This window comes from Aquarana catesbeiana, linkage group LG13, assembly GCF_042186555.1.
Source record: "Aquarana catesbeiana isolate 2022-GZ linkage group LG13, ASM4218655v1, whole genome shotgun sequence".
Lineage (NCBI taxonomy): Eukaryota > Metazoa > Chordata > Amphibia > Anura > Ranidae > Aquarana > Aquarana catesbeiana.
The window spans coordinates 194,888,547-194,911,670 of record NC_133336.1 but is presented as its reverse complement, the minus strand read 5'-3'; the positions used below and the strand labels follow the sequence as shown (position 1 = coordinate 194,911,670).

The following is a 23,124-nucleotide window of genomic DNA, read 5'->3' as shown; positions in this document are numbered from 1 at the left end:
CAGGGGAGGATTCCGATTGGCTGGGAGCGATCGCGAGGGGGGGGCCACGATCGGATGGTCTCCCCCTCGCCTCCCAACGCTCCCAGTCACAAGCCGACCGCCGCTGGCACCGGGGGGGGTCCGATCGGACCCCCCGCCCGCGGGAGGCAGATCACCTACAGGTACGTGATTCTGCCTGCCCGTGCCATTCTGCTGACGTATATCTACGTTAGGCGGTCGGCAAGTGGTTAATAGGAAAGCAGGGCTATTTACAGGAACACCAGGGATTTCACACAAAGGAAGCAATGCAAAAAGAACAACAGGAGTTTCTCATACAAGTACATGGTACAGCAGGCACATATCAGGAATATGAAATGTTGGGGTAACACTTTAAATGATTCAGATCATCAAACAAATTTTTATATTACACAAAGATAACCTGAGTAAATCCAAAATACTGTTTTTCAAATGATGATTTCATTTATTAAAAGAGAAGTATGAGTTTTTTTTTTTTTTAGAGTCATACTTACCTAAATGGATGCAGCATCTGTCCCCTGGCGCATTTAACACTGAGAACCGAGTGATCAAATACCGCCGATCGCTCAGTTCTCACAACTTCATTAGCAGAGAGCTGCTGACTGTCAGCCACTGATCTCTGCTCTGCCTCCTCCTCGCTCACTGGAGCGCTGAGCTGTGGAGGGGGCAGGAGTGGCTGCCTCAGGCTCTCAGTTCCTATAATTTTACTATAGTGATTGATTAATTGATTGATTGAGTGACATAAAATAAAGACTCACCTGTGTGTCCCAGGATTGTGGCTGTAAAATAAGACAAAAACTGTTACACGTCTGAAATACAAACTGCAGTCTATGCAAAAACGCAATATTGTGTCTAGGAGAAGAACAATTCAATATATATATACATTTAGGATGTATCAATAATTGTAAATGATTAAGAATTGATGTGCCATATGGTAATATTAAAGATCCAGACATAAGACTTTCCCAATGATAAAATGTTAGTAAAACCAACACACTTTGGGGGTTGTATCTCCACCTCCTTCATCAGGGCTTGAAATAATGATACATTGTAACAGTGTATATGGAGGTAAGAATCGGTTTATAGTTGTATGTTGTTAATGTGAGTTTGCACAGTTGTCCTTCAGCAACCGGTTTAAGCATTCTTTCATACCCTGATAAAGGGGAAGGAGATATAGACCCCAAACCTTATTATCTAAATTAGCTATCAACAGATAACCATAGAAAATCAAACTAACAATACACAACTATAAACCAATTTGAGTCTATATAGACAGTCACAATGTATCATTCTTTCAAGCCCTGATGAAGGGAATACGGCCCCAGAAACACTTTGGCTTGACAAACATTTCATCATTGGAATAAACTTGTATTTGGACTATGTAGTGCTTCAGTTCTTAAAGTGATTGTAAAGGCAGAAGGTTTTTTTAGCCATAATGCATTTCTGCATTAAAGTGGTTGTAAACCCAGCAAAAAAACCAAAAAACCTGCAAAACAAAGTGTCATGAAAGGATTCACCCGTTGGTGGCGCTGTCGGTCTCTTGGATTGCAGTACCAGTGTCCACCAGCGGGTGTCTTCCTACACCCAGGACCTGTAATAAGAGAACTCACCTGCTGGTGGCACTGTTCCTTGGGCCGTAGTACTGGTGTCCACCAGCAGGTGTATCCTGGCAGTGCGGAGCAGACAGCACCTCCTGCACTCAGGTGTTATGTGAGGTCAATCACTGGCAGTCTCATAAATACCTGGCAAGCCCTCACATGCTTGCCTTGGTATCTTTCTCCCTGTGCCCTGACCTAGCTGCCTGTATTCTGACCTTGAGGCTGTTTCTGACCTTGAGCCTGTTAATGACCTGACCTGATCTTATCTGATCGGATCCCTATCCTTATACCGAGACCATCCTGGACCCATCCCTCCTGTTTCCTGATTTCCGTGGATCCCTGTCCTGCAGCCTATCCATCCGTCCTCTCCCTGTCCTGTTGGTTTCCCGTCCTTACCCATTTGCTGACCTCCCTGTGTATGACCTCGGCCTGGCTTTGTTTACGATTCCGGTATCTCCATTTATTTGTATATACTATTTGCTGTTTGTGGGTCTGTGGTTGGTTTTGCACTGTTTATATTCACTTACCTGTCACCTATTTAAATAAACACCATTATTATTCACTTACATGCGTTTCTGGTTTCCTCTGTGCAGTCCACACAGTCTGGTCTACTAAATTCCCTGACAGTATACCAAGGCCATCCCTGACCAGACGTGGCTGCATTGAAGAACCATCCTGGTTTGTTAGTTCTGCTAATATGGATTTCAATGAAATCATTTATTATTCTCTGCTGACAGAAGAGGATGGTGAATATTGTCGCCAGATTTTAAAAGGGTGGACTAGTGACCAGCTGATGGAAACTATCCGATCAGCTCATTCCCTAGTGGATCAGGGCGACATGTCATTTGAGGATGTTCAGCCCTTAATCCAGTTGTGTGCAAAGGCAGCCCTGTCATGTTTTTCAAAAGGAAATGACGATTTTTCTCCCTCCTTCAATTATGGCCAAGTTGAATCCCTGGTATGGTTATTAGAGGATGATCCAGCCTTTTTCATGGAACGTTATTCCTCTTCCTCTTTCACAGCAGGTGTTGTCTGATTGCATCCATTCAGTGCAATCCCTGGTTAGTCAGGCTGTGCGTGAATCAGCATTTGTTCAACCTGTGCTACAGGCATGGTCAGATCTCCTGCATTTAGCTAAGCCACAACATTCTAGCCCAGCCATTCATCACCTGCCTTCCAAAGAATCTATCTCCCCGTCGCCTATGGCAACCTCAGCTACAGCCCAGTTTACTCAGCTCCCTACCAAATACTATTACCCAGTCTCCAAGTGTAGCACCTATCCTGCCTCCAATCCACCTGCCTCTTCTCCTCCACCTGTAACAATCCCACAAAACCCTCCTCCAGCCACTGTTCGTTGGTCTTCCTTTTGCCCAGCTACATTCTTTCTTACAGCCCTGCACCTACATACAAAGCTGCAGTGGCTAAACCAAAAAAGAAATTAAAGTTCTTTCCCACCCACACCATCTTGCCAGTAACCCAACCTGCCTCCACACCAACCAACCTGTTCCAGCCTGCGTTCATGCCAGTTGAACCTGATGACCCACCTAAACCTGCCAACCCAGTGCCTGCTATCCAGTCTGATGTGCCCGCTTTCCAGTCTGATGTGCCTGCCTTCCAGTCCGATGTGCCTGCCTTCCAGTCTGATGTGCCTGCCTTCCAGTCCGATGTGCCTGCCTTCCAGTCCGATGCGCCTGCCTTCCAGTCTGATGTGCCTGCCTTCCAGTCCGATGTGCCTGCCTTCCAGTCTGATGTGCCTGCCTTCCAGTCTGATGTCCTGGTGCCTGCCTTCCAGTCCAATGTGCCTGCCTTCCAGGCTGATGTCTCGATGCTTGCCTTCCAGCCTGATCTCTCAGTGCTTGCCTTCCAGCCTGATGTCTCGGTGCCTGCCTTCCAGCTTGATGTCTCCACTTCCCAGTCTGATGTCCTGATGCCTGCCTTCCAGCCCGAAGTCTCGGTGCCTGCCTTCCAGTCTAATGTGCCCGCTTTCCAGTCTGATGTGCCCGCTTTCCAGTCTAATGCTTGCCTTTCAGCCTGATGTCTCGATGCTTGCCTTCCAGCCTGATGTCTCAGTGCTTGCCTTCCAGCCTGATGTCTCGGTGCCTGCCTTCCAGCTTGATGTCTCCACTTCCCAGTCTGATGTGCCCGCTTTCCAGTCTGATGTGCCTGCTTTCCAGTCCAATGTGCCTGCCTTCCAGTCCGATGCGCCTGCCTTCCAGTCCGATGTGCCTGCCTTCCAGTCCCATGTGCCTGCCTTCCAGTCTGATGTGCCTGCCTTCCAGTCTGATGTCCTGGTGCCTGCCTTCCAGTCTGATGTGCCTGCCTTCCAGTCTGATGTCCTGGTGCCTGCCTTCCAGTCCAATGTGCCCACCTTCCAGGCTGATGTCTCGATGCTTGCCTTCCAGCCTGATGTCTCAGTGCTTGCCTTCCAGCCTGATGTCTCGGTGCCTGCCTTCCAGCTTGATGTCTCCGCTTCCCAGTCTGATGTGCCCGATTTCCAGTCTGATGTCCTGATGCCTGCCTTCCAGCCCGAAGTCTCGGTGCCTGCCTTCCAGTCTAATGTGCCCGCTTTCCAGTCTGATGTGCCCGCTTTCCAGTCTAATGCTTGCCTTCCAGCCTGATGTCTCGATGCTTGCCTTCCAGCCTGATGTCTCAGTGCTTGCCTTCCAGCCTGATGTCTCGGTGCCTGCCTTCCAGCTTGATGTCTCCACTTCCCAGTCTGATGTGCCCATTTTCCAGTCTTATGTCCTGGTACCTGCCTTCCAGCCTGATGTCTCGTTGGCTGCCTTCCAGCCTGGTGTCTCGTTGCCTGCCTTCCATGATGTCTTGATATTGATGTCCCAGTCTGAAGTTTTGGTCCCTGTGTCTCAGCCTGAAGTTTCGGGGCCCGTGTCTCAGCCTGAAGTTTCGGTGCCCGTGTCCCAGCCTGCTGAACTGGTGCCCATTACCCAGCCTGCTGAACTGGTGCCCGTTACACAGCCTGCTGAACCGGTGCCCGTTACACAGCCTGCTGAACCGGTGCCCGTTACCCAGCCTGCTGAACCGTTGCCCGTTACCCAGTCTGCTAAACTGGAGTCCGTCACTCAGCCTGTTAAGCCAGTGCCCATTATTCGGCTTGCCGGACCAGTGCCGGTGTCCAGCTCAGTGAACTGGGGCCCGTTACCCAGCCCACTGGGCTGGGGCCCGTTACCCAATTTGCTGAGCCGGTGCCTGTGATTCAGCCTGCCCTTATGGTGCTCGCTGTTCGGCTTAATGACCTGGAGCCTGCTGCCCAGCTCGACAACCTGGAGCTTGCTGCCCAGCTCGATGACCCGGAGCCTGCTGCCCAACTTGAGGACCCAGAGCCTGCTGCCCAACTTGAGGCCCCAGAGCCTGCTGTCTGCTCTGATGTGCCCGCTGTCTGCTCTGATGTGCCCGCTGTCTGCTCTGATGTGCCTGCTGTCCGGTTTGATGTATCCGCTGCCCAGTCTAAGGTGCCTGATGCCCAGCCTGAAGTACCCGATGCCCAGCCTGATGTGCCCTCATCTGTTGTTCAGTTTGAGGCCATAAACTTTGGACAATTACATCTAGTTGGATCGTCCGGAGGCTGCTCATTTGAGGGGGGTACTGTCATGAAAGGGTTCACCCGTTGGTGGTGCTGTCGGTCTCTTGGATTGCAGTACCAGTGTCCACCAGCGGGTGTCTTCCTACACCCAGGACCTGTAATAAGAGGTCTCACCTGCTGGTGGCACTGTTGGATCCTTGGGCCGTAGTACCGGTGTCCACCAGTGGGTGTATCCCAGCAGTGTGGAGCAGACAGCACCTCCTGCGCTCAGGTGCTACGTGAGGTCAATCACTGGCAGTCTCATAAATACCCAGCAAGCCCTCACATGCTTGCCTTGGTATCTTTCTCCCTGTGCCCTGACCTCGCTGCCTGTATCCTGATCTTGAGCCTGTTTCTGACCTGACCTGATCTGATCCGATCCCTATCCTGAGCCCATCCTGGACCTGTCCCTCCTGTTTCCTGATTTCCTTGGATCCCTGCCCTGCAGCCTATCCATCCGTCCTCTCCCTGTCTTGTTGGTTTCCCATCCTTAACCATCTGCTGACCTCCCTGTGTATGACCTCGGCCTGGCTTTTGTTTACGATTCCGGTATCTCCTATTTATTTGTATATACTATTTGTTGTTTGTGGGTTTGTGGTTGGTTTTGCACTGTTTATATTCACTTATTTGTCACCTATTTAAATAAACACCATTATTATTAACTTACATGCGTTTCTGGTTTCCTCTGTGCAGTCCACACAGTCTGGTCTACTAAATTCCCTCACACAAAGGCATAATGAGCTAGTAGGCATAGCCTACTAGCTCATTATGATATACTCACCTTAGATCGAAGCCCCAGTACACCACTCCGGCCAGCGACATCGCTCCCGGAGTTACTTCGGGGTTTCGCCGGCTCCGGCACTGTGATGGGCCAGAGCCACGGTAACGGCACACTAACGGAAGCAAAGGCACGAATGTGCCGTTGCTTCAGTGCGCATGTGCCAATGCTGTTGGCACATGACGATACAGGGGATATCTCCTAAACCGTGCAAGTTTAGGAGATGTCCAGGGTAGTTACAGGTAAGCCTTAATATAGGCTTACCTGTAGTCTAAAGTGGATTGTAAGGGATTACAACCACTTTAAGGTAAAAAAAACTTCTGTGTCCAGTGCTCACAGTGCATATCAGTCCCACCAATCAGTGCCACCTATCAATGCCCACCAGTGGTGCCAATAAATGTCTCATCAGTGCCAACTACCAGTGCTGCCTGCGATCATTTACCTTCCAACATGACAATGACCCAAAGCACACAGCAACAATGACCCCACAGTGGTTGAAGGAGAAAAGGGAGAATGTCCTTGCATGGCCTAGTCAGAGCCCAGACTTAAACCCCATTGAAAATCTGTGGAATGACTTGAAGACGGCAGTCCACAAACGGTCACCATCAAATTTAACTGAGCATGAACAGTTCGGCAAAGAAGAGTGGGCAAATATTGTAAAGTCTAGATGTGCAAAGTTAGTAGAGACAAATCCCAACAGACTAAAGGCTGGATTTAAAGCAAAAGGTGGTTCAACTAAATACTGACACAAGAGGATGACCCTTTTTTCCAACTCAGTGATTCTGTTTTGGAATAAAAAATAAAGATACAATTCTGACATGTTGGTGTTATATAATTCACTTGGATGTTATAAGTTGCACAGAGTAAATACAGCTGGATAAAACAAAAACTGTGTCTGTCCTCATTTTTGTCTGCAAAGCAACAAAATGTGAATATTTTAAAGGGGGTAATTATTTTCTATACCCACTGTACCTACACTTTACTGCAATACTTGGTAATAACAATAACAAGGATAAAAAGCAATCACACAAAGAATCCTCAGAGTTCTATCCACTTTTCTAAGTAATAAAAATGTTGTCTTGTTTTTTACTAGAAATGTTTTTGTTGCCTCGTATGAGGTGATTGTGGATGTATTAGTGCACTGTCCATGATACTTTTTTTTAGCAATAAAATCCAAAATTTTCAGGACAAGCTTTCATGGTGTACCCCCTTCTTTAAGGTCCATACTGATATTAATACGGCTTGGACCTTGAAGGAGACACAACCTGAAAGCTTATCCTGAAAATTTATATTTTAGTGCAAATAAAAAAAAGTATCACGGACAATAGTCAACTGTTGTTACCTCGCAGCAACTTCAAGTAAAATGTTCTTCATTTTTGCAGTTCTTTTGCAGTTTAAAATAGTTACTAGTTAATTGTTCATTGATTAAGTAACTAGAATAAGTAACAACATTTAATAGATATGGAACAAATAGGTAAATAGGTAGATAATTTAATATACTGACAATAATCAAAGCAGATACTTACAGATGAAGACTATCAGTGCTGTGGAATGAACCGTCATTTCAGCTTTGTGGTTCAGTATTAACGAGTGTAGAAAGAATGAGGACGTTTGGTTTTCCGGGTGGCCTGGATTGCTTATGTTATTAACACCCACAGGGAAGATTAAAGAAACTAACCACAAAAAAACAGGAACTAAGCAAGTGACATGTTGTAGAGATGTTCTCTCTCTAAAGCTTAACTCCGTTAAAAAAAAAAAAAAAGTTGATCCCCGCAGTGGGTTTATATAAATAGAAAAAATTTGTGTATATCGCGCTGACATACAGTATCTCACAAAAGTGAGTACACCCCTCACATTTTTGTAAATATTTTCTTCTATCTTTTCATGTGACAACACTGAAGAAATGACACTTGTCTACAATGTAAAGTAGTGAGTGTACAGCTTGTATAACAGTGTAAATTTGATGTCCCCTCAAAATAACTCAACACACAGCCATTAATGTCTGCAACAAAAGTGAGTACACCCCTAAGTGAAAATGTCCAAATTGGGACCAATTATCCATTTTCCCTCCCCGGTGTCATGTGACTCGTTAGTGTTACAAGGTCTCATACTGGTCTTATACTGGTCACTGGAAGTTCAACATGGCACCTCATGGCAAAGAACTCTCTAAAGATCTGAAAAAAAGAATTGTTGCTCTACATAAAGATGACCTAAGCTATAAGAAGTTTGCCAAGACCCTGAAACTGAGCTTCAGCACGGTGGCCAAGACCATACAGCGGTTTAACAGGACAGGTTCCACTCAGCACAAGCCTCGCCATGGTCAACCAAGATGTTGGGTGCACATGCTCAGAGTTATATTCAGAGGTTGTCTTTGAGAAATAGATGTATGAGTGCTGCAAGCATTGCTGCAGAGGTTGAAGGGGTGGGGGGTCAGCCTGTCAGTGCTCAGACCATACGCCGCACACTGCATCATATTGGTCTGCATGGCTGTTATCCAAAAAGGAAGCCTCTTCTAAAGACGATGCACAAGAAAGCCTGCAAACAGTTTGCTGAAGACAAGCAGACTAAGGACATGGATTATAAGAAGAAAAAAGCTGTGCTAAAAATAACAAATAACAATAAAAAATAAAAATAAAAATATTAAAACAGTGAATATGTATCCGTGATATACCCAAAGTGATCTGAGTACCATAAAGAACAGTGAAAAATACAAAATTGTGTGAATATGACTGTGAACAGTCCTAAATGATTAATAGTCCAATAACAATGATCCAGTGATTAAACAGTGAAGGTGAATGAAAAATCCTTGATAACACAGATGACACCCTCTGATGTGATCCACCACCACAAGAATACACGCTTACCGGAGGGCAAGCTTAAGCAAGCCTGTAAATAAATCGGTGTCCTGTCATCAATCAAGTAACAACTCCACTCTGCGGTTAAACCAAAGGCAAACCAGGATGACTCAGTCCAGCGGGTATACGGGGCAAGCAGAAGAACATGACCTCTTTAACTAAAAAGAAGGTTGGAATGAGCTTTGTTTGTGGGTCTTCAAACTTGCTTGAATAGTAACTGGAGATGAACCAGGAATGTGCCTTTCTTCTTATAATTATTCATTTGTGTGTATTTCACAATTCTGAGCTGCAGCTTTATTGTTCACATTAGTGTTGTATTAGGTAGCACGGTATTCTTTTTGATTTTCCATAAGGACACGAATTACTGAAACCATGTCCTGTGGTCTGATGAGACCAAGATAAACGTATTTGGTTCAGATGCTGACAAGTGTGTGTGTGGCAGTAACCAGGTGAGGAGTACAAAGACACGTGGTTCTTGCCTATAGTCAAACATGGTGGTGGGAGTGTCATGGCCTGGGGCTGCATGAGTGCTGCCGGCACTGGGGAGCTACAGTTCATAGATGGAACCATGAATGCCAACATGTACTGTGATATACTGAAGCAGAGCATGATCCCCTCCCTTCGGAGACTGAGCAGTATTCCAACATGATAACGACCCCAAACACACCTCCAAGATGACCGCTGCCTTGCTAAAGAAGCTGAGGGTAAAGGTAATGGACTGGCCAAGCATGTCTCCAAACCTACACCCTATTGAGCATCTGTGGGGTATCCTCAAACGGAAGGTGGAGGAGTGCAAGGTCTCTAACATCCACCAGCTCCATGATGTCGTCATGGAGGAGTGGAAGAGGACTCCAGTGGCAACTTGTGAAGCTCTGGTGAACTCCATGCCCAAGAGGGTTAAGGCAGTGATGGAAAATAATGGCGGCCACACAAAATATTGACACATTGGGCCCAATTTGGACATTTTCACTTAGGGGTGTACTCACTTTTGTTGCCAGTGGTTTAGACATTAATGGATGTGTGTTTAGTTATTTTGAGGGGTCAGCAAATTTACACTGTTATACAAGCTGTACACTCACTACTTTACATTGTAGCAAAGTGTAATTTCTTCAGTGTTGAGCAAAATATTACAGTGCACACATGCAAAAGAGACATTTACCTCCAGCAAGGCTAATTTAAAACACCTAGATATTTTCAAAAAATATTATCAAAAAATTTGGGGATGTGGTCACACCAGTGCTGTGTTTTGGCCTAGGCCAACAAGGCCCAGGCCTAGGGCGGCACTTTGTGGGGGGCGGCAAAAAGCCGCCCCCCCCCCCCCCCCAAAACGGCACCCGCTCTCCTCCCGCACAGCAGGGCACATCAAGAGAGTACAGCTTGGGAGTGCAGCGGCTGCAGATGGGGCCAGGAAGCAGTTAAATCAGGATCTGTCAAGCCGCCCCTGTAAAGCTGTGATTCTCTCTCTCTGATGTGGCCAATCATGGGGAGGGAAACAGCAGGGAGGAAGCTGGGCGGCGGCACGGCAAAATCAATTAGAGCCGCTCTCTCTCTTTCTTCTCTCTTCTCCGTTCAGCTGACAGAAAGGGGAGGGGGGGCGAGCGGGGGAGTTCTCTGGTAAATGGAGCAGCTGTGACAGGGAGAGGAGAGATGCGGGTTGTCTGTGTATCTCCCCCGCTCGCCCCCCCTCCTCTTTCTGTCAGCCGAAGAGAGAAGAAAGAGAGAGCGGCTCTAATTGGTTTCCCTGTGCCGCTGCCCAGCTTCCTGACTGCTGTTTCTCACCCCATAATTGGCCACAGCAGAAGGCCAATCAGAAGACTCTGGGGGGCATCATGGGAAGAGTAATCCCTGAAGAATGGCAGCCCTGTGTGTCCACAGACATCATGCTACAGCCCCCAGCATGAATGCACTCTGCTGGGGGGGGGGTTACAGGAGGTGAAAAAGAGAGTACTGTGCTGGGGGAAGCCAGATAGGGAGCCACGCTGTACCCGCACCACCAGAGCCACGCTGTACCCGCACCACCAGAAAGCCACGCTGTACCTGCACCACCAGAGCCACGCTGTACCCGCACCACCAGAGCCACGCTGTACCTGCACCACCAGAGCCACGCTGTACCTGCACCACCAGAGCCACGCTGTACCCGCACCACCAGAGCCACGCTGTACCTGCACCACCAGAAAGCCACACTGTACCCGCACCACCAGAGCCACGCTGTACCCGCACCACCAGAAAGCCACGCTGTACCCGCACCACCAGAAAGCCACGCTGTACCCGCACCACCAGAAAGCCACGCTGTACCCGCACCACCAGAAAGCCACGCTGTACCTGCACCACCAGAGCCACGCTGTACCTGCACCACCAGAGCCACGCTGTACCTGCACCACCAGAGCCATGCTGTACCTGCACCACCAGAGCCACGCTGTACCTGCACCACCAGAAAGCCACGCTGTACCCGCACCACCAGAGCCACGCTGTACCCGCACCACCAGAAAGCCACGCTGTACCTGCACCACCAGAGCCACGCTGTACCTGCACCACCAGAGCCACACTGTACCCGCACCACCAGAGAGCCACGCCGTACCCGCACCACCAGAGAGGGAGCCACGCACCACCAGAGAGAGAGCCACGTTGTTCCCGCACCACCAGAGAGACGTTGTTCCCACAACCCCAGAGCCATGCTGTACCCACACCACCAGAGAGCCATGCTGTACCCGCACCACCAGAGAGCCACGCTGTACCCGCACCACCAGAGAGCCACGCTGTACCCGCACCACCAGAGGGGGAGAAAGATGAAGCCACTGCCAGGGTAGAGATGCTACACTACTGACTAGAGTTGGCCTGGGCAACCCAGAGTGAGTGAACGTCCAGCCGGAGGAATCACTGTTGCAGTTTCACCGGATCTGGTAAGAGAGCCTGTTGGCCATTATACATTACTGTTCCCAGGAACTGAGCCATTAGGAAGTACCTAACCTGATATCCTCTAGGCCAACCCTAGTGACACCACTGTCCCAGAGCCCAAAACAAGTTACGGCACTGAGTTTCGGTAACTGGCCAGACAGGGATGCGCCAGCGTGGGCACCCAGGACATCTGCCGCCCGGAGTCCCACAAGCGTCGATGGGCTTTTAGTAGCAGCCCACACCTCTCTCCCCATTGTCAGCCACACACACTCAGTACACAGCCAGGAGGAGGAGGAGCCACAGAGGAGGGACACGACTTCAGTGCAAGAGCCTCCCAAAGCACCCAGCACATATCCCCTTACCCCCAAATGAAAAGATGCTGTATCGCTTACTGTCCTCCTCCCGCGGCGTCCCTTTGTCCTCTTCCAGTGGCGTCCCTCTGTCCTCCCATGAAGATGACAGGGCGGATCTTAAAAAGGAAGGGGTGTGGCCTTGACAGGAAGGGGTGGGTCATAGTTAAATTAGGGGGGTGCGCGAGCTTAGTCAGGCCTAGGGCAGCACAAAACCTAAATACACCACTGGGTCACACCATATTGCTATATGGTGCTTAAGCCCACTTACTGCGACAAAGTACCCCATGATTAGTGGGTCCTACACTATTCATAGATTGGGAGATCCTGCTTCTCTGAACCATGGGAGAAATACACTCCTCTATATGGGAGAACTTGAGATCTCCACCCATGACACAGGTGGACACTAATGAGAGGTACTCAATGAGGGAGTGTGGTGCTCCGCACCCAAAAGGATTTGGTCAGAATCCATACAATAGACAAACAAGATATTTGGGGGGCACACCCTAAAAGATGCATTAAAGATGGTGCAGCCATAAGACCATACAACATCAAAAAATATGGAGATTTGGTCACACCATATTGCTATATGGTGCTTAAGCCCACCAACTGCGAAAAAAAGAAAGTGGCCCATGATTAGTGGGTCTTACACTATCCATAAATTGGGAGATCCTGCTTCTCTGAACCATGGGAGAAATTTCTTCAGTGTCACGTGAAAACATATAATAAAATATTTAGAAAAATGTGAGGGGTGTACTCACTTTTGTGAGATACTGTATATCTAGTAGCAGCCAGCACAACACTAAGACAAGTGTAAATCAAGGAATAAGTAAAAAGTGAATTTATGTGCAGCGCTCAAAACATACATGGGTATACAAACTAATGTACACAAAAACTAATAATGAAAATGAGATGTGAAATTCACATCCAAACTAAAGTCCATGTGCCATCATACAAAAGTTGTTTTAAAACATAAACATAGCAGTCTTTAAAAAACAGTGAAAACAAATTGTGTAAATAGAAGTGGGATTTGTGACATCAATGTTGAGGTGAGGAGGCTTACCAGAGTGAGAGGACTCAAATGGGCATATGCTCATTGAGTCAACAAGGGTGTCACGGAACGTCCCACACTCCGCTTGAGTGCTTCCGTCATATACCACTTTCTCCCAATCTGTATACAGATATCAGATATTCCAACCTCTCTGAGCACAAAACAAGGCTACACTTGCTTGTTGCTAACATGAACTCACTTTATTTAGAATCAAAATTACAAGACTTTATATGCCGTTGGAACCTCCTCTAACAATACAACTGTAACTTAATTAACATGAGCTAATTTACTACAACATTTACCCAGACTAGATGACAGACTTGTGGGTACCGAGCTTCACACAGTAATATAAACACAATAGCTGGAGCTAATTACAATTAACAATACAAACAAAACCTAATTAACATGAGCTCCAATAGGAGTCGTCCCGTCTCCTACATTGTATAGAGGACAATGTCATCAGCTCATTCAATTAACATAAACACAGGTAGTTGGAATTGATGACACCAGCATCTCCTCACAGGATGTGTCCCAACAGAATGAATCAGTCTTATCAGCAGGGGGCTGCTGGAGGAATCCCCCCTCCCTCTTCAGGGACACAAATCTACAGTAAGGAGTCCCCATACAATATATACATATATACACGACTGAATCCGATTAGTACAGTTCAGCCTGGATTTCTCATTCACCTCACAAAGAGTATTGTTCCATTGAAAATCCAGGGCCCATAATCAAAAGGCAACAGACTTGCATACAGTCCTCTCCAACAGCCTCTGTTCTGGCTAGGTCTGTCACATTTCTCCCCTTTCGGCAGGAGACTAACACAGGAGGAGACCCCAGACGGGTTGACTCCGAAGTTAGTCCATAGTTCCAGTCCTCTACTGCCTGTACCCATATAGTACACCAAACAAATTATTCCAAACAGAGTATTACTCACCCAGCCATCCTCTGCCTCTCTCAGAGAACATATCCGCCGCTAGGGAGAGGCCCGGACTGGCCCTTCTCCCTGGAATCCTTTCTGCCGCTGGAGAGAAGACAGGGGGACTGGGCTCACTCCATCCTGCTGTTGGGGATCTGGGGCGACTGCCCAGCATCCCTGGGGTATACAGGTGGGGACTGAAGCCCCATCAACCGACACCAGATCAAGCTGCAGTTGTGAGGTGATGACTGCATTCTCTCCTTGGATCCTGATCTGCAGCTCGCGATAGACTGCCACCTCCTCACCTTGGGCCTCCACAATTGCTGCAGGTGTGGGGCAGAGATCTTGGACCCTCTGTCCGGTTGCCAGCACTTCTGCTGGGGGTTTGCCAGGTGGTTCCTCCTTTACAGAAACGTCTATTAAATCCCCAGTCTCTGGAAGTGGTAAAAGTGTGGGACAGAGGTCTTGGACCCTCTGTTCAGTTACCAGATCTTCAGCTGGAGAAGTTTGTTTTAACTCCATAGATGCTGCTGGCAGAAAATCACATGTCCCTGTCAGTGCTGTGGGAGAAAGGCCGACTACCTCTTCTCTCAAGAAGGCCGAAGCCACTGTTGGTGCTGGGCAGAACACAGTGAACTTTGGCCCTGATAGCAGCTCTTCTGCTGGAGGCTCATCAGGTTGTTCTTCCTCAGCAGAAAAGTCTATCAAATCCCATGTCTCTGCAACTGATGTCTGGGGATAGAGGTTCGCCATCTCCTGTCCAGTGAACCCAGAAGATGCTATCATTTCTGGGCAGAGGTTAGCAGAGCTCTGCCCTGTTGTCAGCACTTCAGGTTTGGGGACGGCAATCTCCGGATTTTCCACTGCCGATTCTCTGGCATGCTGCTGAACTTGTTCTAGCAGTTTCCTGTATGCCCTTTCCAGATGCTGTTTCTTCCTTAGCAAATGGTCCAGATCAGGTTTGAGCTCTGAGACCCCTGTAAGACCGAGCATAGACTCTCTATATTCTCTCAGGTCCTCAAGGTCAGGTTCCCCTTCATCGCCAAACATAAAAAGATCTGTAAGGCTCTCCCACAGCAATCCAGGGCCGCCAAAGTCATATCCCTCCGGAGAGAATTCTGTTGTCTCCCCTAAATATCCCTCCTCTGCATGCCATTGCAGAGCCCGATAACGATTGTCCAGCTTAATTTCCTGCTGGACCAACCTGTCCAACTCAGTCACCCATTGCTCCTGGGGCTGCTCTTCCAGGAATGCCATCCGCAATGCCCGTTGTTCACTGGCACGTTGCTCTTGGGTTGGAAAGCACTTGCCCTGTTTTATACCAGCGAGACGGAGGGCTGCAATCCAGAGCTCCACCCGAATTTGCTGCCTGAGCTCCAGGTATTCATCCTTAGACACAGTCCTGGTGTATGTTGAAAGGATGATTCGCAGCAGCCCCGGGAATTCTGATGCCAGGTCCATATCTCCGCTGGGGTGACTGAAGTCTGCTATCCTGATCTTGGATCCAGGTGGAGGTTTAGATTTCCCAGACTGCAGGAAGCTTTCCCGCTGCTTGCCACCAATGTCACGGAACGTCCCACACTCCGCTTCAGTGCTTCCGTCATATACCACTTCCTCTCTGGCTAGGTCTGTCACAAAGGGTTATGGTGCAACCACCAAAATATGGGACCTCCACGTCTGAGTTCCAGATCAAGTTGTAAGGCAATCCAATTGGTCAAGAGATGTCACCAAGAAGTGGTCTTCAGAAGCAGCCAGCTTGTCAGACCAAATCCTCTCAAGTGTTCAAAATAGCATGACTTTTTTGGTCATGCTATTTTGAACACTTGAGAGGATTTGGTCTGACAAGTTAAGAGAAAGAAGGACTGTGCCCTCTAAGTGCAGTGTGTTTTACAATAGATTTATTACAAGTGGATTAAAAACACTCACATTTGAGTAGATAAATTCCAGCATATTAGGTTCCCAGGTGATGTAGGTCTCACGGGCTGGTGGAGGGGATCCTGTGTCCTTGGTCCTGTAGCTCTCTGGTGGTACTGTGGGCACTCAGGGTCTCCGGGTGGCTTGGATGCAGGCAGTGGAGGCTCCGTGACGCTCCGCGTTATTGTGGTGTCTTCACTTCCGGGAACAGGGTCAGGCAGGCATGCGAATGAACCTTTCTTACTGCCTAATATGCTGGAATTTATCGACTCAAATGTGAGTGTTTTTAATCCACTTGTAATAAATATATTGTAAAACACGCTGCACTTTGAGGGCACTGTCCTTCTTTCTCTTGTCTTGTTCCAGAGCTCCTTCTAGCTTTCACGGACTGGCTGCCTTCTACATACCCAGCATCCTATCATCCTAACATAGACTAAATCTTGAACTTGCTGTGAAACATTAACATTTACCACCAAGTTCCCCCTCCCATTTTTGCCTGAATTCAACCTCCCCCCCCGACTCTTTCAGTTATAGCTACATCCAGAGTGCGCCATATTAACCCCTTGATTGTTGGTCTGGCAAGTTGGCTGCTTCTGAAGACCGCTTCTTGGTGACATCTCTTGACCAATTGGAGTGCCTTAGAACTTTATCTGGAACTCAGACGTAGAGGTCCCATATTTTGGTGGTTGCACCATAAGCCTTGTTGACTCACTGAGCATATGCCCATTTGAGTCCTCTCACTCCAGGAAGCCTACTCACTAGGGATGAGCCCGATGTTTGAGCCGAACGTAAGTTCGACTCGAACATTGGGTGTTTGCTTGTTCGCCGAATAGCGAATAATTTGGGGTGTTCGCGGCAAATTCAAAAGCCATGGAACACCCTTTAAAAGTCTATGGGAGAAATCAAAAGTGCTAATTGGGGCACTCTCGTCCCCCCCTCTTTTCCTGCAGCCTGCCAGGTTGCGTGCTCGGATAAGGGTCTGGTATGGATTTTTGGGGGGACCACCACATCATTTTTTTTTAAATTTTGGCACAATGTTCCCCTTAAAATCCATACCAGATCTGAAGGGTCTGGTATGGATTTTGAGGGGGACCCCAAGCCATTTTTTTTTTTTACATTTTGGGGCGGGGTTCCCCTTAATATCCATACCAGACCTGAAGGGCCTGGTATAGAATTTGGGGGGACCCCCACGCAATTTTCTTTTAAATTTTGGTTCGGGTTCCCTTAATATTCATACCAGACCCAAAGGGTCTGGTAATGGACTGTGGGGGTATCTCATGCCATTTTTTTTTATGACTTTTATGTGTATTGCCGGGGCCGACAATTCATTATAGCTGCGAGTATTTTTAAATGACTTTTTTTCCTTTAGAAATGTCATTTTGCTCTCGGACTGTTCTAAACATGGGAAACATGCGCCACTTTACAGGCATACTATAGACAACCCCCAGGTATGAAATTTAAAAGAATATTTCACTTTTATTGTTTCACTTTAAGCATTATTAAAATCACTGCTCCCGAAAAAACTGCCTTTTTTAAAACTTTTTTTTTGCATTGATACATGTCCCCTGGGGCAGGACCCAGGTCCCCAAACACTTTTTATGACAATAACTTGCAAATAAGCCTTTAAAATTAGCACTTTTGATTATTTATGTTCGTGTCCCATTGTCAGGAGAATATGGCCCCCAGCCGTCAAAACCGTGTTCCTAAGCACCAGGACCAGATGGCTTTATAAATGAATATTACAAATCCTTCCAAGACCAATTAGTACCCCATCTATGTAATACCTTTAATAAATTTCTAACAACCGGAGAAATACCATCAGAATCTCTTGAAGCGGTGATAACTACCATACATAAACCTGGTAAACCCTTCCAAGATCCAGCTAACTATAGGCCCATTTCACTTCTAAACACCGACCTCAAAATTTACACCAAGTTATTAGCCACGCGTCTTGCTGAGTATATGCCCGCCCTCATCCACCCAGATCAGGTGGGATTTATTCCCTGTAGACAAGCCTCCGATGCCACTCGTAGGTTCATAGACCTCATACATTGGGCAGAGCATCGTCGGACGCCTTCTCTGCTGATCTCTTTAGATGCAGAGAAGGCGTTTGATCGAGTTAACTGGCTATATCTAGATTTGGTCCTTCAGAAATTTGGCATACAGGGCCCCTTTCTCCAAGCAATATTAGGCCTCTATTCTACACCTAGAGCGAAGGTATTGACTTCTGGCATGCTTTCCACCCCTTTCCCTATTACTAATGGGACTAGGCAAGGGTGTCCCTTATCGCCCCTAATATTTGCACTTATCATTGAGCCGCTAGCTCACGCCATACCAGCACACTCCCGCATCTTTGGATTACCAATCGGCCAACACTCACATAAGATCGGCCTATATGCCGATGATATAATCATATGGCTCACAGACCCTTTGAAATCTCTTCCACCTCTTTGTGATCTCCTACACCAGTTTAGTCAGGTCTCCATGTATAAATTGAACAAATCTAAGTCAGCTATGTTGGGTGTTTCTTTACCGCCACATCTCAAGAAGGCTATCACCACGGTCTCTCCCTTTTCCTGGGCCCCCAACTCATCCATGCCGTATCTGGGTATACAATTAACATCCCCTTCAAGTGTACTTCTACGCACCAATCTCTCTATCCTGATCCAGAAACTCCAGGATATATCCAAATCACTACTCAATGTCTGTACCTCTTGGGCAGGACGCATAGCCCTGTCCAAGATGTTTCTACTACCCCACATTCTGTATTTCTTCAGGACGCTTCCATTACCTATACTTCAATCGGATGTAGCCAACCTACAAAGGATCATTAATCACTTCATCTGGGCAGCCCGTAAACCCCGCATTAAATCCTCCTTACTACAAATCCCCAAAACATATGCTGGACCGGGAGTACCAGACCTCAGATCCTACTACAAGGCAACTATACTCGACCAGACCAAAACACTCTGGGACTCTACATCTACACAGCTCTGGACTCAAATTGAAGCTTTAGCCCTGACCCAAAGCCCTTCATCGATACTAGCAGCCACGTGGATTGGATACCATCCACCTCGCTCCTTTTTGCCAACTGTTAATGCTACAATATCCACGTGGAAAGCAATCATCCAAACGTCTTTGGGGCTGCATACTCAAGCACTGCATCAGCTGCCATTAACTTCCTTGTCTCTCCTCTCAACGGACTTGCCTCTGCACAGATGGGTCTCACTAGGTATCCAAAAAATAGGTGACCTATACCAGAACTCTCAGCTTATATCCTTCCAACAACTTAAAGAGAGCTTTGCTCTCCCCAATAAGGATTTCTACATCTACCTAAGAATCCGCCACATCCTTGCACCTATCTTGACTTCACTCAACACTCTGACCAAGGACCTCTTATCCTTTTTCAACCTAACCAATAACAAAACACGTGGTATCTCATACCTCTATAGACTGCTTATAAAGCCTAAACAGGATGAAAGGTCCTCAGCTATGTCTTTCTGGGAATCCACCCTCAGATGTGACCTTCCTCCCTCTCTCTGGTATCAAGCTATAAGAACCCCCAGCATATATTCCAGAAACATTTCTCATTGGGAGACCGTATTAAAAATCCTCTACTGCTGGTATTATACCCCGGTGAAATTAGCCCGAATGTTCACATCCCATTCGAGGAAATGTTGGAGAAACTGTGATATGGACGGACATATCTTTCATATTTGGTGGGAATGCCCGTCCATTACTATCTTCTGGACGGACGTCTCCAACCTCATTAAAGATGTAACTAATGTATCTATCACATTAACTGTCACCATTTGAGGAGGCCACGAGGATGGTGAGCAGTGACAGTGCATGCATCAGTGACACTGTCCCCCTTGTCCACCTGTTGGAGCACACGCTGCGTGGAATAATGGACAGGGCACTTGAGGCAGAACAGAGGCAGGAAGAGGAGGACTTCCTTAGCTCTCAAGGCCCCCTTTATCCAGACAGTGTTCCTGCGTGCCCGCCGATCACACAGGAAGAGGACGAGGAGGAAGAGGAGGAGGAGGAGGAGGAAGATTGTGTCAGTATGGAGGTGGAGCCTGGCACTCAGCATCAGCAGCAGTCTTTAAGGGATCAGTCCCAAGAAACACATGGACTTGTACGTGGCTGGGAGGAGGTGGCTGCGGACCATGTCGTCCTTAGTGACCCAGAGGACTCCGGACCGAATGCCTCAGCAAACCTACACTGCATGGCCTCCCTGATCCTGCAAAGCCTGCGTAAGGATCCTCGTATTCGTGGTATCAAGGAGAAGGACCAATACTGGCTGGCAACCCTCCTTGATCCACCTTACAAGGGTAAGGTTGCGGACCTTATCTTGCCATCGCAGAGGGAGCAGAGGATGAAACATCTTTGGGAGGCCTTGCAGAAAGGTCTGTGCAACACGTTCCCAGAGACTGGGAGGTTACAAACTCCTGTTTCTGGACAACGTGTTGCTGAGGCTTCGGTCAGTCAAAGAAGGAGCGGTGGAGAAGGTGGCCGTCTGACCGATGCGTTCAGACAATTTTTTGGTCCGCAGCCCCAAGGTATGATCGGTTCCAGCAACCATCGCCAGCGTCTGTTTTACATGGTGCAGGAATACCTAGGGGCAAGATCAGACTTGGACACCTTTCCCACCGAAAATCCTCTGGGTTACTGGGTCTTGAGGATGGATCACTGGCCAGAGCTTGCACAGTATGCAATTGAGCTACTGGCCTGTCCTGCATCCAGCGTTCTTTCGGAACGCACATTCAGTGCTGCTGGAGGCGTGGTAACCGATCACAGGGTGCGTCTGTCCACTGACTCGGTCGATCGACTGACCTTCATAAAAATGAATCAGTCTTGGATTACCACCAGCTACCAAGCACCTGATGCTGATGTAACCGAATAATTTTTTTTGAAATCTCAGATCCCTTCAAAGACTGCCTATGCTGATGCTGAGTGACTATCCCTGAGTAATTATCCTCTTCCTCCTCAATCATCACGCTGATAGCTTGTAAGAACATTTTTGGTTCTGGGTGCCACCACCAGTGCCTAAGGCACAATTTTTCAGCCCCTGTTTAACAGGGGCGTGTAATTACGATTTTTGATGTAATACTTTGCAGCAGGGCTCGTTCCTGCATTCCAACTAGAGTGTCTGTGAGGGGTTGCAGTGTTGTGGCACCAGCACCAGTGCCTAAGGCCCAATTTTTCAGCCCTTGTTTAACAGGGGCGTGTAATTACAATTTTTGATGCAATACTTTGCAGCAGGGCTCGTTCCTGCATTCCAACTAGAGTGTCTGTGAGGGGTTGCAGTGTTGTGGCACCAGCACCAGTGCCTAAGGCCTAATTTTTCAGCTCCTGTTCAACAGGGGCATGTAATTACAATTCTTGATCTAATATTTCACAGCAGAGCCCTGTGAGGGCTTACAGTGTTGTGGCCACAGCAACACCTAAGGCCCAAATTTCTGCTGAGTATATAGGGCAGGACCCTACTTTCAAACAACTAACTTACAAACGACTCCTACTTGCAAACGGAAGGAGACAACAGGAAGTGAAATCTACCCCTAGGAAGGGAAATTCTCTCCTGTAAGAGTTAATATGGGAAAAACATTTCTCCTTTCCACTGATGCTTTCCAATCCATTGGGACAAAAAGTGAGGTGAAATCTTCTGAAGAGGAGGAAAGACAGCAAAACAAATGTCACAGGGGTGATAACCCTTCCCTATGTTTTCCAAAAAGCTTAAAAAAGATTTTTTGGCTGGAGCTAAACACGTTAAAAATGTACCCGTTCAAAATTACAAAGAGATTCTACTTAACAACAAACCTACAGCCTGTATACTGCTGTTCAGAGTATATAGGGCCTGGTGGCCCCACACCTTTCCTTATTTTAATTTGGGTGCGGGGTTCCCCTTAATATCCATACAAGACCCAAAGGGCCTGGTAATGGACTGGGGGGTACCCATGCCGTTTGTCTCACTGATTTTCATCCATATTGCCAGGACCCGACATTACATTAAACCCGCAAGCAGTTTTAAATGAGATTTTTTCCTTTAAAAATGACATTTGGTGCAGGGACTGTTCTAAACACGGGAAACACGCGTCACTTTACAGGCATACTATAGACACCCCTCAGGTACGATATTTAACCACTTCAATACCAGGCACTTAGACACCTTCCCGCCCAGACCAATTTTCAGCTTTCAGCGCTGTCGCAATTTGAATGACAATTGCGCGGTCATGCTACACTGTACCCAAACAAATTTTTTATCATTTTGTTCCCACAAATAGAGCTTTCTTTTGGTGGTATTTGATCACCTCTGCGGTTTTTATTTTTTGCGCAACAAATAAAAAAAGACCGAAAATTTTGAAAAAAAACAAGTTTTTCTTTGTTTCTGTTAAAATTTTTTTGTAAATAAGTACGTTTTCTTCTTCAACGACGGGCACTGATATGGCTGCACTGACGGGCACTGACTGGCACTGATACGGCGGCACTGATGGGCACCGATGAGGTGGCACCAATGAGGTGGCACTGATGAGGTGGCACTGACGGGCACTGATGATGGGCACTGATAGGCGGCACTGATGGGCACTGATAGGCGGCACTGATGGGCACTGATAGGTGGCACTGGTAAGCGGCACTGATGGGCACTCATAGGTGGCACAGATGGGCACTTATAAGCGGCACTGATGGGCACTCATAGGTGGCATTGATGGGCACTCATAGGTGGCATTGATGGTTACTTATGGGTGGCACTGATAGTTGGCACAGATGGGCATGGATGGGCACTGATAGATGGGCACTGATGGGCACGGATGGGCACTGACAGGTGGCATGAATGGACACTGATGGGTGGCACTGACGGCACTGGTTGTTTGCAGTGATGCCCCTAAGGGTGGCATTGCTGGGCATCACTGCAACATAATGGTGCCAATCAGTGCCCATTTGTGGGCACTGATTGGCACTGACTGGGCACACTGGGCACATGTGGATGGCCATGGGGTACATATCTGGCCATCCACATGTTGCCCCTTCCCTGGTGGTCCTAGTGGCGATCCCTGGTGGTCCAGTGTGGTGATCTGAGGGGGGGCTGCGCTGATAAACAATCAGCACAGACCCCCCCTGCCAGGAGAACCGCCGATCGGCTCTCCTCTAATCGCGTCTGTCAGACGCGA

At 47.7% G+C, this 23,124-nt stretch overlaps 1 protein-coding gene across 1 annotated transcript in view; it reads right to left on the bottom strand.

Annotated features, from left to right (window-relative positions):
- LOC141117256 (Fc receptor-like protein 2) overlaps nt 1-23,124 on the bottom strand; it is a 177,277-nt gene that overhangs the window by 77,882 nt on the left and 76,271 nt on the right. The window contains exon 5 of the mRNA XM_073610017.1: nt 774-794. Within this exon, the coding sequence (XP_073466118.1) occupies nt 774-794 (21 nt within the window). The remainder of the gene's footprint in view (nt 1-773; nt 795-23,124) is intronic.